A 15,781-nucleotide genomic window follows, 5' to 3' on the forward strand; every position below is an offset into this window, starting at 1 on the left:
TGCAAATATTGCCGTTTTGTGCTTGTCCTACACCCAGACTTTTGATCTTCAATGATAAAAATGAATGGTAAAGAAACGTTTTTCTAATGTTTTAAAATATCTCTGAATAAAATATCAGTAAAATAATCAAAACATAATTGGGGTATTCAATGTCACACAACTGTTGTGATTTTTTTTTAAACAAAATGTAGTTGTCCCACACTATTGCCGTAATTTCCACCACAACACTGTCATGTCCCTTTAAACAGTTTGTATGAAAGATTGTTTGGGTAGTTTCTATGGAGATAAACAGTGACATCAGAGCACATGTATATAGTGCCAAATCACAACAAACAGCTGCCCCAAGGTGCTTTATATTGTAAGGCAATGGTGTGGTGGAAATTACATTTACAAGGCCAATAGTGCCCGTAGTTAAAGAATCACCCTTATATAATTATCTGAATCATCTACCTGTTGCCACATGTACACAAGGGCTGGACTGTCATTCCTACACTCATATTGTTATATTTAATAAAAAATAAGCGCACGCAGGAGCTGCTGCTGCTGCGCTCAAGTACCGCCAGAAATTACACAACTTTTTTGTTGTTTCAAATTCAGCAGTTGCTTGTGGCAAAATTATTAACTGTATCCACACAAAAGATTAATTCTGGCCAATATAAGGTGTTTGAGCCCAGTGAAGCTGACCCCCCCCCACCCACATAAAAAAAAAAAATTCAAACAAACAGGCCGAGTTTGCCCTATAATTTCTGACGGTACATGAACACAGCAGCAGCGCAAAGAAATAGCTTCTGTACTGTTTGAAAACATTCAGCTGGTCGAACGAAGTCAAAGTAAACCCTAACGTTCCAAAAACTAAGCAAACGATAAAAAAAAACATCAAGAACAACAGCAAAATGAAATATGGACGAATTGAGGTTTTCGTTGCCCTTCGTTCAAATTTTTTGACAGTTTAAAAATCGTGACGAAGCGCCAGCTGTAGGAATGAAGTTGAGCGAAGGTTAAATGATGCCAACAAAAGTCCAGATTTCTTGTTTCGTTAGGGCTTCGTTGCCCTTTGTTAAGTGCCGTGTGACTGGGCCATTAGACTATGAGTGGGCGTAGCAAGAGGATATGTAGCGTAGCCCACAGTACAGTAAAGAACTGCTGGAACAAACACATGACAGCTGGACTGGATGTTGCATTTCTTGTCATGTAGTAGATGAAAGTGAGGAGGGAATTTTTGTTTATTTTTTATTTCTTGCGAAACATTTAGTCTTGTTTTTATTTGTTAACAATAATGCACATTTACACAGTTTTAGTCTGTTTTTAGAACACTGGTGCCATATCTCATCATCGCCTCATATTAGTCATGGGGAAAAAGGGTTGTTGACGAACATATTTTGTCTCGTTTCGTCTATTATGTACTTGCTGAAACTTTGTAAAAATTGTGGGAAATTTGACATTTTTAGCCAAAAAACAAAACAGATTTTAGCTAAGGTCTCCTCAGTGTTGTCAAGTTAAACTCAATTGCAAGAAACACTGACAGCATGCCTTTCACAGTAAAAGTATTTGCAGAGACGCTGGCATTAAACATTTTATTGTGAAATGGTGCAAGCAACATGTACTATCTGGTGCTGTGTACTTTGTTACCTGTAACATCAGCAAGCCACAGTTAATATTTGCAAACAAACATGAAAGAACACGTTTAACTGACTTCTTTTCTCAAAAGTCATTCTCCTGCAGTCTGTTTTCTCACTTTACCCTGACATTACAGTCGCGAGATGCCACAGGGGGTGCCATCTTGGAAATGTCAAAATAAAGGTTTTGAAAATTAATCCACAAAATTTTCATAATCAAGGATGCACATCATTGTGCCATACGCAAGCCATCACCGAAAGCTGAGGTCAATCTGACAGAGAGATGTGAGCCACATACTCACACACAGACCTTTCTTGCTTTACAGATAGACGTGCAAATCGACTGAATTCTGATTTAATGTTTGAGTGTTGTTTTAAAATAAGCCGAAAAAAAAAATTCATTTGGGGCTTTATTGGTTACAATGTTATGAACAAGGTTTAAGTTAGTTAAGACAACTCAACAGGTAACACCCTGACCAGTTCAAATTTATGAGCACCAATATGAGTTCTGGGTGGTGCATTGAAAAGAAACCTAATGACCTTACTTTAAGAACACTGTAGTCTAGTCTTGTATTTCTTTGTTAGACCAGTGTACCATGAAGTGCTGCCATAGTCAAAGAAATATTGGATCAAGGCAGATACAAGCATCCTCTTAGTTCTATTATCAACATTCCATGTGTTTCTGTAGAGGAATTTTAGCTTGGCATTTGCCTTCATGATAAATTCTCTAGCCATGTCCACTCTAGATAGAGACTGATCAAGAGTGGCACCTACATGTTTAACTTTTGTCATTTCAAAGTATTACATGCACACTGCACTTGAATGGTATTTTGTTTCTGAAAATTATGTTTAGAACCAAATAGTACTGCTTCAGTTTACCCAACATAAAGGGAAAGCCTGTTGTCAATCAGCCATTCTCTGACTGACTGAGGAGAGAGCTTGCTCCATTTCCTCTGTATTAATGCCAGACACTATAAAGGCTGTGACATTCACCTCCCACTTGAGGTCCTGGGTGATGATGTTCCTGAGGTAATGGAAGGACTCCACAATGGTGACGGGGTGAGTCATAGAGGGTGATGGGGTTGGCCGACACTGGGTTCTTTCTGAAGTCAAAAACCATCTCTATTGTCTTGAGGGCATTGAGCTCCAGATTGTTCTGTTTGCACCAGGACACCAGGTGATCGATCTCCTGTCTGTAGGAAGCCTGTCCCCATCAGAGAAGAGGGTTGTATCGTCCGTAAACTTCAGGAGCTTTACAAACTGGTAACTGGAGATGCAGTTGTTTGTGTACAAGAAGAAGAGTATAGGGGAAAGAACACAACCCTGGGGGGGATCCAGTACTGATTGACCATGTGCAGGAGGTGTGCTCTTCCAGCTTTACATGCTACGTCCTGTTGGACAGGAAGTCAGCAATCCACCTGCAGGTGGAGCTGAGCACACCAAGCTGAGAGAGCTCATCTTGCAGCAGGGCCAGGATGATCATACTGAAAGTAGAGCTGAAGTCCACAAACAGAATCCTAGCGTAGGTTCCTGGAGAGTCCAGAAGCTGGAGGATGAAGTGGAGGGCCGTGCTGACAGCGCCATCTACAGACCTGTTGGCTCTGTCAGCGAACTGCAGAGGATCCAGGTGAGGGTCAAAGGTGGCCTTGATGTGTGTGAGGACAAGGCACTTGAAGGTCATCATCACAGAGGTCAGGGTGACAGGTCTGTAGTCATCAAGTCCTGAAGTTCTTTGTTTTTTGGGGATGGTGTAGGCCTTGAAGCATGCAGGCACCTGGCATGTCTTCAGTGAGGTGCTGAAGATGTCTGAACACGGGGGACAGTTGGTCTGCACAGTTCTTCAACATGGATGGGGAGGCAGAGTCAGGTCAGGCTGCTTTGTGTGAGTTTTGCCTCTGTTGGAATGTCATTGACACATAAGGAAAAGCAAAGGTCCAAATATTGACCCCTGTGGTACTCCACATTCAATATACAGTGGAGTTGAGATTGTGCCACTAATCTCAAATACCTGTTTTCGCTTTGTTAAATAGGACCAAAACCAGTTCATGGCCAGGGTTCTCCCCAGACAATGGAACAACAGTGTTGCACCATTATACTCTTATCATAGCGCCATTATAGTGTGCGCTGCTCTCAGGTAAGGATCGGGAGTTTTCCAATCCAGCGAGGCTGTGTTTCTGCTGAAGAGACTTGCTGTCTGCTCTCCCCTCCCCGCCAGCAGCGAGCTGAGCAGAGCCCACAGCGCCGCAGCATCTCTCAGTGAAAGAAAAAAACAAAAACAAAAACTCTTTCAATAAAAACAGCTCCTTCTGCCTGCATAGCTACTGATACATTCAGAAATTAACACTTTTACAGTTGAAAGTCTTCATGCTTTCAAAAAGCTCCCAAGTTTGCTCAAATAAGCCATAAAGACTGTGTGAGAGTGACGAGTCTCTTTCCCTCAGGAGGGCTGATCAGTGTTCATCCATTTTCTTCCGCTTTATCCGGAGTCGGGTCGCGGGGGCAGCAGCTCAAGCAAAGCCGCCCAGACCTCCCGATCCACACACACCTCCCCCAGCTCCTCCAGGGGAACCCCAAGGCGTTCCCAAGCAAGCCAAGAGATGTAGTCCCTCCAGCGTGTCCTGGATCTTCCCTGGGGCCTCCTCCCAATGGGACGTGCCCGGAACACCTCTCCAGCGAGGCGTCCGGGGGCATCCGGAAGAGATGCACAAGCCACCTCAACTGACTCCTTTCTATGTGGAGGAGCAGCAGCTCGACTACGAGCTCCTCCCGAGTGACCGAGCTCCTCACCCTATCTCTAAGGGAGCGCCCAGCCACCCTGCGGCTGGGGCTGATCAGTGTGAACATCGGATTTATAAACCACACCCTGTTAAAAAGCAATGAAGCAATTTTAATAAATGATAATCTTCACTGGAGGGACTACGTCTCTTGGCTGGCTTGGGAATGCCTTGGGGTTCCCCCGGAGGAGCTGGGGGAGGTATGTGGATCAGGAGGTCTGGGCGACTTTGCTTGAGCTGCTACCCCCACGACCCGACTCCGGATAAAGCGGAAGAAAATGGATGGATGGATGGATGGATGATCTTCGCCACACAGCCTCAGTGAAACAGCAAAGTGTGAAAAACAGATTCTGAAAGTTTTTCATCCAGAGTTTCATCTTCCAATTACTTCTTGCAGAAGTATTTATTTTCATTTTCTTTTTATTATTGTTTTTTTATGCATTAATGACACTTAGCAATAAATTTGACTCTGATTTGACAATCACATTAGTCCAGGTTCAGCTCTTGTTCAAACAAGACAATTAGGGGTTACATTGTTAAAAAAAGTAATGCAATCTCACTCAAAAATGTTGATAAAAACTAAACTGTCAGCATTACAGAAAAACTCCGCCTGTCTCATTGGATTAGAGGTAGGGTGTGTCATTTTTTGAAGAGAGCAAATACTATGTCCATCAAATATTAATGTGTTTTTAACCTTTTCAGCATTATTTATCAACTTAATCTTTGACAGAAACACACAAAAGAACTTTGATATTACAAATATTGCAACAGAGGTGTCATTTTTTTTGTCTATTACTGTTGCTTTCAATGCCTTTAAAACCACTCAAAATCATGTTGGTGAATTATTCAAAGCACTATGGTTATATTGGCTCAGAAATAAGAAAAATGACGGCGCTGCTGCTGCTGCTTCTGCTGCTGATGGCAGTGACACAACAGGGCGCGTATTGGACACCCTGAACCCTCGCACTGTGCCAATTTCGGATGAAATATTCACCATACATGACTGTCGGGTGGTGATGTGACCCCCAAAGTGAGACTTAAGGACATTTAAACAGGTGCTTTTTGCTTTGAAGTTCAACTAAACGTGCATGATAATATATTGTGTATGTGCAGATGAGGATGATTCATGCTGCTGCCAGCGGAACAATCACACGGGGATTTACGTTGCACTGGTCCACAAATTTAAGTGCAAATCCAACCAGCTTTTACGCACGAGGTGCGTGGATCTACTTTGAGCAAGTCTCTCTTGCGCTTTCTCTCTGATTGATTTGGCAAAATACATGATATGAAATAATATACATATATATACTTGCCAAAGATGGCACGAAAAAGCAGACTTATTTCCATCATGGCCCCATGACAACAGAAAAAACAACAAAGATAAAAAAAAGAAAAAACAGAAATACTTAACTACAAAGCCATCTATATGCACAAGTTAAAATACAAAATTATTATGACTTCTGTCGCACACACAACAGTTGGGGCATATCATGACAATATGTAACAATGTTTACAGCAGACATTGTCGCTGGTGCAGTGGATTGTATGTAGTAACACCTGGCACACATATAGTCATTGCTGCTGCAATTTGTTTTGTGCAAACACTGCTTAAAGCGTTGTTTATCAACTGGTGCCACTAATACTGACTAACCTGCTAGATGTTGCAAACAACTGTCTACACCATGCTACAACCCGAGCAGTAAATTAAAACAATGTAAGCTCTGTAACATCTGCTATCGTCAATATGGACTCTTTGGTGGGCCGAAAATTAGCATCCATCTTATTTTCCGACTTGTGTGCGGAAAATGGAACGACTTCAAATATGATGCCATTCCAGTTATGAATTATGACGTAAATGGGAAGCACTATTTCAGGTTTTCAGTAAGTTATTGATGTTACCCTTTTTGTTCCAAGTGTTGGATCAAAATAAACCAAACCATGTGCAATAATACAAACTGTTGCCACCATAATCCTCGCCTTTGTTAATTTCTGAATTCAAAAATCGCTGAGGATAAAAGGAAGTGGAAACATCCAGAATGGGGACTAATAATTGATCCAGAGGTTTTACATATGCCAAAATTTAACATTTTTCATCAAATCATTTGCAGTCTGTTGCATAAGTGTTCACAAAATTATTGGTAGAATACCTGATTAGGAAAATATTTTGACAGCTATAATATGTTGTAGGACATAAACAGTAGAAACATAAGGTTTAGTGAACAAACCTGCTCTGTATAAGCAAACATGAGGATTAAAGACAGCATCCAGCACTTTCCCCCCTTTGTTCTCTTCTTGTAAACGACAGATTTCTTCTTTACAACCTGCAATTATTCCTTCATAGTCGGTGATCATTCCTTCATAGTCTGCAATCATTTCTTCATAGTCGGTAATCATTTCTTCAAACAACTCAAATATCTCTTTGTCAGTTGCCGTTAGCCGTAGTTTCAGCATGTCTCTCAGCTGCTGGGCTTTAGACATGTTTGTAGAATCCCTAAGAAAATCACAGAAGAAAGAAAGAGTCATTGAACAACTGAATCACAAAACCAGTGAACCATCAAGTACAGACTTAATGTAGAGTTCAAGTGAGTCCAGTTATGATTTGTGAAGTAACATAGGTATCAACCTGACTCCAGAAAGAGAAAAGAGGGTGCAGGTTTCTTTATAACCACCAACTCCACCAGGTGAATTCATTGTAGAACTCATCATGTTTGCTGTTAATCAGACAGGATGAGTTTGCTCTTTGCCCTTTCTGGAGTCAAGTTGACACCAACAATAGTGTTCAGCATAACAGTAGTGCTATGTGACTAAAAAGATTAATCCAGGTTTTGAGTATGTACATGCCCAGCTCGTCCACCATTTGGAAGATTCAGACGGCTTTCGGTGGCTTTGCAGTCGTGTGACTATCCAAAAAATTGTGGACGAGCTGGGCATGTCCCAGCATGTCCTGTTAGGCTTCAACACGGAGGCCCTTTTGCTGTCGCCATCAGCTTCATGCTGATGAATTTCGCTGCAACTCTTTTCATGGCAAAATCTTCTGTCACAGTGGAATGTACCGAAAAAGTGCTGATGTCCACCTCTTCCACAATTTCTCAGATAGTCACACGACGGTCCCACATCATCACAGCGTTCACTTTGGAATGATCCGGTCATTTCAGCATGTTGATGGCTGCCCGAAGCGCGGCGCGCTCTCCACCGTTGTGTGGCCGTCTTTAAACCGGTTGTACCGCTCCTTAATCTGTGTGACGCCCATAGCATCATCACCGAAAGCCGTCTGAATAATCCGAATGGTTCCCACCTGGCTGTCGCCCAGTTTGTGGCAAAATTTGATGCAGTCATGCTGCTCCAGTCGTTCGCCATTTCCTTGCAAAGAAAAAACGAGAGACTCCACCCATCCTCACACAATGGCTGCTTACAAGCAAATGACGCAACCGACAGGCGTGAAAAAAAAAAATCACGCATGCACACGAAGGTTCAAGGTTGGCTCATGCAAGCACACGTGATTCAAATCCATTAGGTTTTTGAAAAAAATAAAAAGGTCGGATACTTTTCTAATAGACCTCGTATTCATGTCTTTCACGATACTAATGAAGTATTCGGTTTCCTCCTCGCTCCAAAAGTGTGGTGCTGTGCTGCCGTGTCTGGATTTCTCCATACTTGTTTACCTCTGCTTCTGTGTTGTCCGGTGGGTTGCGCACGCCGTACTCACAAGTAGTTGCCGTACTCAAAAGACAAAGATTCCTTGCGGATAGGACATGCGCAGAACACAAAATAATGTTTTCTATGGGGATATCTCGATGCGTGTATATGACCTGATATTCGGGTTAGAAAAGGAGTAACCCAGCAGTCATATTCGGGTTTTTGCAGGTGTTTACATGGCCATGCGCAACCGGGTTATTGCTAATATTCTGGTTATGAAAAGGTTATTGGCTGCATGTAAACATAGTCACAGCACTGCAGCTCAGAGAGTGAAAGAACAAAAACTCCAAAGTCTTCCAATAAAAAGAGCTCCTTCTGCCTGCATAGTTAGTGACACATTAAGGCTTTATTTTACAGATGAAAGCCTTCATGTTTCCAAAGATTGCTCAAATAAGCCGCAAAGACGGCGTGAGAGTGATGAGTCTCTCGTTCCCTCAGAGAGAGAAGAGGAGCCAGAGAGAGAGACAGAGGGAAGAGGAAAAAGTGGCAGTGGCACTGGATATGGGACTAACATTGGACTCAGTCAGCTTGGCTTTTAAGGTAGACTTACAAATGAAAGTGCATGATTGTGCAATTGCTTGTATCGTTTAACAGTTAGAATGGCCCTAAGCAGTGGGTCAACCCTCTGAGTCTGGTCTGCTTGAGGTTTCTTCATCAAGAATGCCAGAGGGAGATTGTCTGTACCACTATTGCCTGTGTGATTTCTCAGGGGGGCTGAAAAGGTTAGACCATATCTGTGTGAAGCACCTTGGGGCAGCTCTGTTGTGATTTGGCACTATATAAATAAAATGAACTGAATATTATTAGGACCAGAGTAAACCATGGGAAATCCAATTTCTGTCTCCTGCAGGGTTAGTCTTGATTAAATTTGCTCCATGTGTCATCTCCTTCAAATTAACTTTGCTCACAACCTTCATTTGATCACCAGATATACCTGCCACATTATCACTCTGTGTTTGAAGTGTCTGTTTCATACAAGCTTTCAGACACTGACAAAATAATGTTTTTTCTCTGACCTGCTTGTGAAGATTGACGTTGCTCCAGTGCAGTCAACCTGCTGATCAGAACTGGAGGTCTCGAAGTTGGCCTCTGCCTCAAGGCTGATTTTTTTTTTTTTAAATGCCTTGCTGTGCAATGGGCTCTCCATCTCTGCTATTGTTCTTCGACCTCTCAGCCGCCTTCGACACTGGACCATTCCATTCTCCTCCACTGTTTGCAATATTTCCTTGGGATCTCCCACACAGCACTCAAGTGGTTTCAGTCCTATCTGACTGATAGAGCTGAGTATGTGGCTCTGGGGGGGAGCCAGGTCGAGGGCCCACATGTCACCTGTGGGTACCTCAAGGGTCAGTCCTCGGTCCCATCATCAGCAGGCATGGAGTTACTTTCCATTGCTATGCTGATGATACCTCGATGTCAGGTTGGACCCTACATTGCCCTTACTTTCAATAACTGCTCTCACGCCTTGCTTGGAGGAGACCGGAGCATGGATAAATGACAATTTTCTTCAGCTTAACAGTAACAAAACCGAAGGTCTGCTCATTGGGACCCTTCATCAACTTCAGTCCTTTCCTCTGACTGCTTTTTCATTCACCGGCCACAACATTCCCCTCAATTCCTCCATCACTAACCTTGGGGTACGGTTTGATCCCCACCTGTCATTCGTTACCCACATCCAGCAACTCTGCAAAAGTGCATTTTTTTTAATCTCTGGAATGTCTCCAAACTCTGTCCCTCCCTTTCCCTACCCGATGCTGAGAAATTGGTCCATGCTTTTGTCTCCTCCAGGCTGGACTACTGCAATGCACTCACCATCGGGATACCTGGCAGGAGCCTGCAGAGAATGCAGTATATTCAGAACTGTGCTGCCAGGATCCTGATGGGGGTGTGGAAGTCCATGCACATCACACCCATCCTCAAAAACCTTCACTGGCTCCCTGTTAGGTTCAGAGATGAATATGAGATCTGTCTCCAGTGTGTCCATGGCAGTGCACCAGTGTATCCCAAGATCTGATCAGTCCCTACGAGGGATGGTATCGATAAAGTTTTATCGATATCGATACCATTATCATTTCCGCTTATCAATCCGATTCCTTATCGATACCCTTGTGAATTTTTTGTGTACTAAAAGTAGGCTTTATAGGTTTTCTATGTCAGCGGGTAAATAACTTTTTCTTATGGTGCATTCGCTCTGTGGAACGGTCTTCCTGCGACTGTGAGGCAGTCGGAGTCCGTGGACATTTTTAAGTCAAGACTTAAAGCCTATTTTTATTCTCTTTCTTAAGAATAGTTTTTATTTTTTATGTTTTATTCTTTTACTTCTGTTTTTAATTATGTATTTGAATTTTTAAATTTTTCTTTATCTATTTAATTTTTTATGTTGAACTGTTTTATGTGAGGCACCTTGAGATGGCTTTTGTTGCGATTTGGCGCTTTATAAGCCGATTAATTGAATTTAAATTTAAGAACATTTTATTGAGTCTTAAAGTAGATCTGCTTTGAAATAAATGCAGGTCAGATCTTTGAACCAAAAAATGACATATTTACACATAAGATCCTTCTGAATGTAATAAAGTAAATATCTGCAAGCCCAGATCTGTCATTCAACGGAGAAATCCTCGTTTAAAAATGACAAATTTACAGCTAAAATTTGGCCCTCCGCAAAACTGTCATCACATCCAGGACATTGCCGTGACATAAGAGAGAAGACACTATCACAGCATGCATTGCATGCGCCGGGACGGATATAGCAGTGTAAACTAATTTGTGGACTTACGTTAGTTTGCATCTCTTACAAAAGCACCTTTTTATTGTCTTATACGGAAGTATCGACTTTTTTAAAACTTCATATTGTCTTGCGGTACGTTTGGTGAGTATACATGTCTTATTTTTGCCTGAAAATTATTTCTGGGGACTTTGGGGATTTTCTCACGGGGCAGGGCTGGGGTCGGGGTTACCGCGACGACCTGCTCACTAGCGCAGCATGTGAGCGAGCTGGCACAGTAAGAAGAACGTCGCCCGCTGTTGATGTCGCCGCTGATCTGAGCATGCAGAGCTGTATCTCACATTCATTGCGGCTTATTTTTGGATGTTGAAACCAGGATCTGCTGGTTCACCCCGCACTTCGGCACCTGGATCAGCGGCTTCCCCCCCCCTCACGGCTCGGGTTTGTGCTGGTAGGGTCTTAGCTGTGTGTCCGCCAGCCTCGCTGCTTCTCCACCTTCATCTCCGCCGTCATTTTCCTCATCAAATTCTCCGATATCACCATCATCTTGGTCACTATTTGAGCTATCTAAAGTTTCTACTAAGATCATCAGGATCCTCTACGTTGACTTCCATGTCGAGATTCGATTTCACTGTCCGACCAATTCGGCGGTCATTTTCAAGCGTTCGAATTGAGAAATAGCTAGTATTGCATTCACTCAACGCGCAGGATCGGACTGAAGGTGCTAGCGCTCTGTCTTCTCTCTTACGTCACGGCAATGTCCCGGATATACAAACAGTTTTCGCGAAGGGCCAAATTTAGCTGCAAATTTGTCATTTTTAAACTAAGATTTCTCTGCTGAATTACAAATTTGGGCTTGCAGATTTACTTAACTGCATTCATAAGGGTCTTATAAATACATAGCTATTTCTTTCTGAGATCTGACCACATTTATTTCAAAGCAGGTCTACTTTAAAGTAAATAAATATGAAATTGGTCACTGGATCCATAAACTTTGGACATAATAAGCTCTACATGGTGGATCCTTGATCTCTGGACATAAATAGAAATACACAAAATCTGTAGTTATTGTCAAAAGCATTTCCTTTCAGACATTATTGGCATGAATGCCTTTCCATACATCTGAGCTGAGCTCTTGCAACTGGGTGCACTGCACATCAGGATGAAATTCATAAAGAATGCAGGATGTCTCATTTTGGGAGGAAAAAAAAAAAAAAACACTGACCGGACTCTGTCTCGGCAGAAAGCCACACAGCGTTTGGAGCTGTGCCAATGGAACGGAGGAGGATTCTCTTTCTTGACTGCAACAAGAGTCCCAGTTAGTGATTTTAATCTGCACAAAAGTGACTCACGATATTTTAATGGCTTTGAGAGGGTTTAAGAAGCGGACTTGCCGTTTCTGAAGAGCAGCGAATCAAAGAACCAACGAGCTAGTGGATCAAAGCATTGCTTCACGCTTCAAAGTGGAGTCGCAAGGTAGAAACGGTTTATTACAGAGCTGCTGCAGGGTCTGTAATCCCGACAAACACCCTCAAAAACAACTGCTGCTCTGAAGGACTAATAAGGGAATTGTTAAGCAAAAAGGCTATTGATATCGGTGGATCGAATCATTTCTTAATGATACTCAAAGAACCGGTTCTCGATACCCAACCCTAGTCCCTACAACCCATCACGCCATCTTCGCTCTGCTGACAGTCACCAACTCCAGCTTTCGAAGGCTAAACTCCATACTATGGGAGATAGGGCCTTTCAGATGGCTGCATCCCGACTGTGGAATGCTCTTCCCAACCACCTAAGAATGCCACAGTCAGCTGAAATTTAAAAAAACACTTAAGGGTGATTCTTAGACTACTGGCACTTATGTCCTTTGATCATATTGTATGAAAAACAGAAAAAAGGGGAAATTTCACACTTTTATAGTTATCTTTACAATGAAAGTGTGTTAAGAACTTTGTTCTAGTAGTCTATGATGACTTTTTCACCTTTTTTCAGCATCATTATATGCAAATATTGCCATTTTGTGCTTGTCCCACACCCAGACTTTTGATCTTCAATGATAAAAATGAATGGTAAAGAAACGTTTTTTCTAATGTTTTAAAATATCTCTGAATAAAATATCAGTAAAATAATCAAAACATAATTGGGGTATTCAATGTCATACAACTGTTGTGATTTTTTTTTAAACAAAATGTAGTTGTCCCACATATTGCCGTAATTTCCACCACAACACTGTAATGTCCCTTTAAACAGTTTGTATGAAAGATTGTTTGGGTAGTTTCTATGGAGATAAACAGTGACATCAGAGCACATGTATATAGCGCCAAATCACAACAAACAGTTGCCCCAAGGAGCTTTATATTGTAAGGCAATGGTGTGGTGGAAATTACATTTACAAGGCCAATAGTGCCCGTAGTTAAAGAATCACCCTTAAAGACTTGTCTGTTTTTAAAAGCTTTTTCTTAACAGTGTTTGTTTCCTTGTACTGTGTTTTATTCTTTGTACTTTTATGGTAGCGCCTCAAGATTTGCTTGTCAAATGTAAGGCACCTTATAAATAAAATTTATTATTAATGACTCAATCTTGTCCTTTGTCTTGTTATCGTGCAAGTTACATTTCACCCACATTTAGAATGAAATCTGTTATTTAAAAAAATTTAATAATAATATTTCAGTGATATTCCTGTGACAGCAGAAGTGTTTCTCTGATTCAGGGATTATGTTCAAGCTGTCTTGGTGTAGCAGCAGTACTCTTTAATTTGTTTCTGTTGTGACTCCTCTCCTTTGCTCCCCTCGGGACGTAAACTCGTAATCTCTGGCATAAGGAGGTGGTTGCTCTGACCAGCTGGCTAAAAAGCCGGGCTCTAGCTTGAGTGGCCAGAGTACCCTTTAGCTCAGCAGGTGATTTCACTGATTAACATCACTTGGAGCAGGTGGGATGAGTTCATCAGTGAAATCACCTGCTGGAGTCAGTGGCTGCAAAGAAAACCTGCACCCTCTCGGCCCTTTCTGGAATAGTTTGGAGACTGCTGCCTTTAGCTGTTGGGGGACTGAGGCCTATTGATCCTTGTGAATCAATAGGCTGAGTGGATCCTTGTCATTTACTTGGTGCTTTGTATGTCAAGTAACATGGATTCGTCCCATTTGTGCTGCGTTGCATTTGGAGTGCAATTTGGTTCCATTTAGAGTGCAAATTGGTTGCATAGGTTTTATACCACTGCACACTGTGAACCCCACCCACTAGTGGGAGCGGCACTTAGCTAAACAAGCCGAGTTTGTTTTGCTGACAGATGACGATGTGAAGGAGCTAATTCTTCAAACACACACACACAAATCCACTGTGCTGTTTAAGCCATCTGGAAGCATGAAGAGCTGTTAGAAAGTTCAAATGAAAAGCTGGTCTAATTTCTGACATGATTTTTTTTGGCGGCACTGAGGAAGTACAGTCTTTTTCCTTCTTTATTGGAAGTACATGAAGTCGGTGCATGGCATTGCAGACTACATCGTCAGAATTATTTTTGGACTCCTATTTAAAGTTAGTGCTGGATTGTTGTCAGATCAGCAGTGATGCACCAAAGCTGGACAAATTTCTGACAATTTTTTCGCTGGAGTGAGGAAGTACAAAGTGTTTTTGTTTGGAAGTACACAAAGTCAACACAGTGACGCACAACAATGTAAGTCCCTTTTCAGTGGTTTATAAATTAATATATCAAATGACAAGGATGTATTTTAGCCATTATATAAAACAAATAATGAATGTTTTTACATTCTTTCAATGGAACAAATATTTAATTCGTCATTGAACTCAACCATTCATTGTTTGTATACTATTGCATGGCGACTCCTGCTGGCCTTGAACCTCACTTCCATCAGAGTCATGACACCCGTAAACATTGAACAATATTGCTGGAAGCTTATAACATTTCAACGAGTTTTATAGTTACACATGAAACAAATTTACAAATAGTGACAAATGTTCCCTTGGTTGGTGTAAAAATCACAGGCCTGTCAGAGAATTTATGCTAAAATAATGAACTTCACTATTTGAGCACCCCTTCCAATTCATGTGTGGAACGTTCCATAAGGAGATTGTCATAACTTACAAGAAGAGCATAATGTTGTAATATAAAGAAGTAGAAATACTTTGTTATTGTACGCAAGTACAATTTTGACATATCTCTACTTTATTATTTACCAGCAAGCACTTAAAGAAAAAAAAAAAAAAAAAACATTCTGCAACGTAAAGCGGTTATATCACTGTATGAGGAATTGGCAAATTGTTGCCCTGCAGCTGCAAGCAGGCGCCCCTGCATGCTGTCGTGCACAGAACATAAGCAGAAATTCAGCAGTTGTCTCCTGCGTAACTAGGGCAGATGCGCTCCTCCCCAGGCTGTGTGCTCTGCGGGTCCAAATGGAGCATCCTGCTCCCTGCTGCTCTGCCTCCACAGCGTCTCCTCTCAGGCAGAGCAAAATCCACTTAGGATGCAGGAGAACCAAAACACTCACATTTTTCTGTGGCTCATCCAGCGAACAAGGCAGGCAGCTAGTTTATGAAGTAAAAGGTGTTTGATAGCGGACAGACAGGGTGGAACGAGTTTGAATCTCATCGGACAGGACAGGAGCTCCATTCACATTTCTAGCTGGAGTGACTTGAATCTGACCCTTTTTTGTGTGCCTGCAAGAGTGTGTGTTATCCTACTTTTACATTAATTTTACAGCAGCTGGAAACTCTTTTCATTGTCATATACACTGACAAAATAATGATGATGATAATAATAATGAAATTTAAAATGAGGTTTATCTTCATAATTAGTTTGATGGAGCAAAAGAATCATATTTCATTGGCAGATTTTGTTTTGATCCACAGATTAAGACCAACAAATAGGTAGAAAAAAAGGCAAACACTACATTATCAAATTTCTGTCATATCTAAAACTTTTGCAGACGAGTTAATGCTAGGTATTTACAAATTTA

General features: G+C 41.7%; 1 protein-coding gene across 1 annotated transcript in view; it reads right to left on the minus strand.

Annotated features, from left to right (window-relative positions):
* LOC117507619 (zinc finger protein 271-like) overlaps positions 1-15,781 on the minus strand; it is a 71,828-nt gene that overhangs the window by 25,654 nt on the left and 30,393 nt on the right. Inside the window, 1 exon segment of the mRNA XM_034167443.1 lies at positions 6,616-6,881. Coding sequence (XP_034023334.1) covers positions 6,616-6,868 — 253 coding nt within the window. The 5' untranslated portion in view covers positions 6,869-6,881.

This window comes from Thalassophryne amazonica, chromosome 3 (assembly GCF_902500255.1).
Source record: "Thalassophryne amazonica chromosome 3, fThaAma1.1, whole genome shotgun sequence".
In the NCBI taxonomy this organism is placed as follows: domain Eukaryota; kingdom Metazoa; phylum Chordata; class Actinopteri; order Batrachoidiformes; family Batrachoididae; genus Thalassophryne; species Thalassophryne amazonica.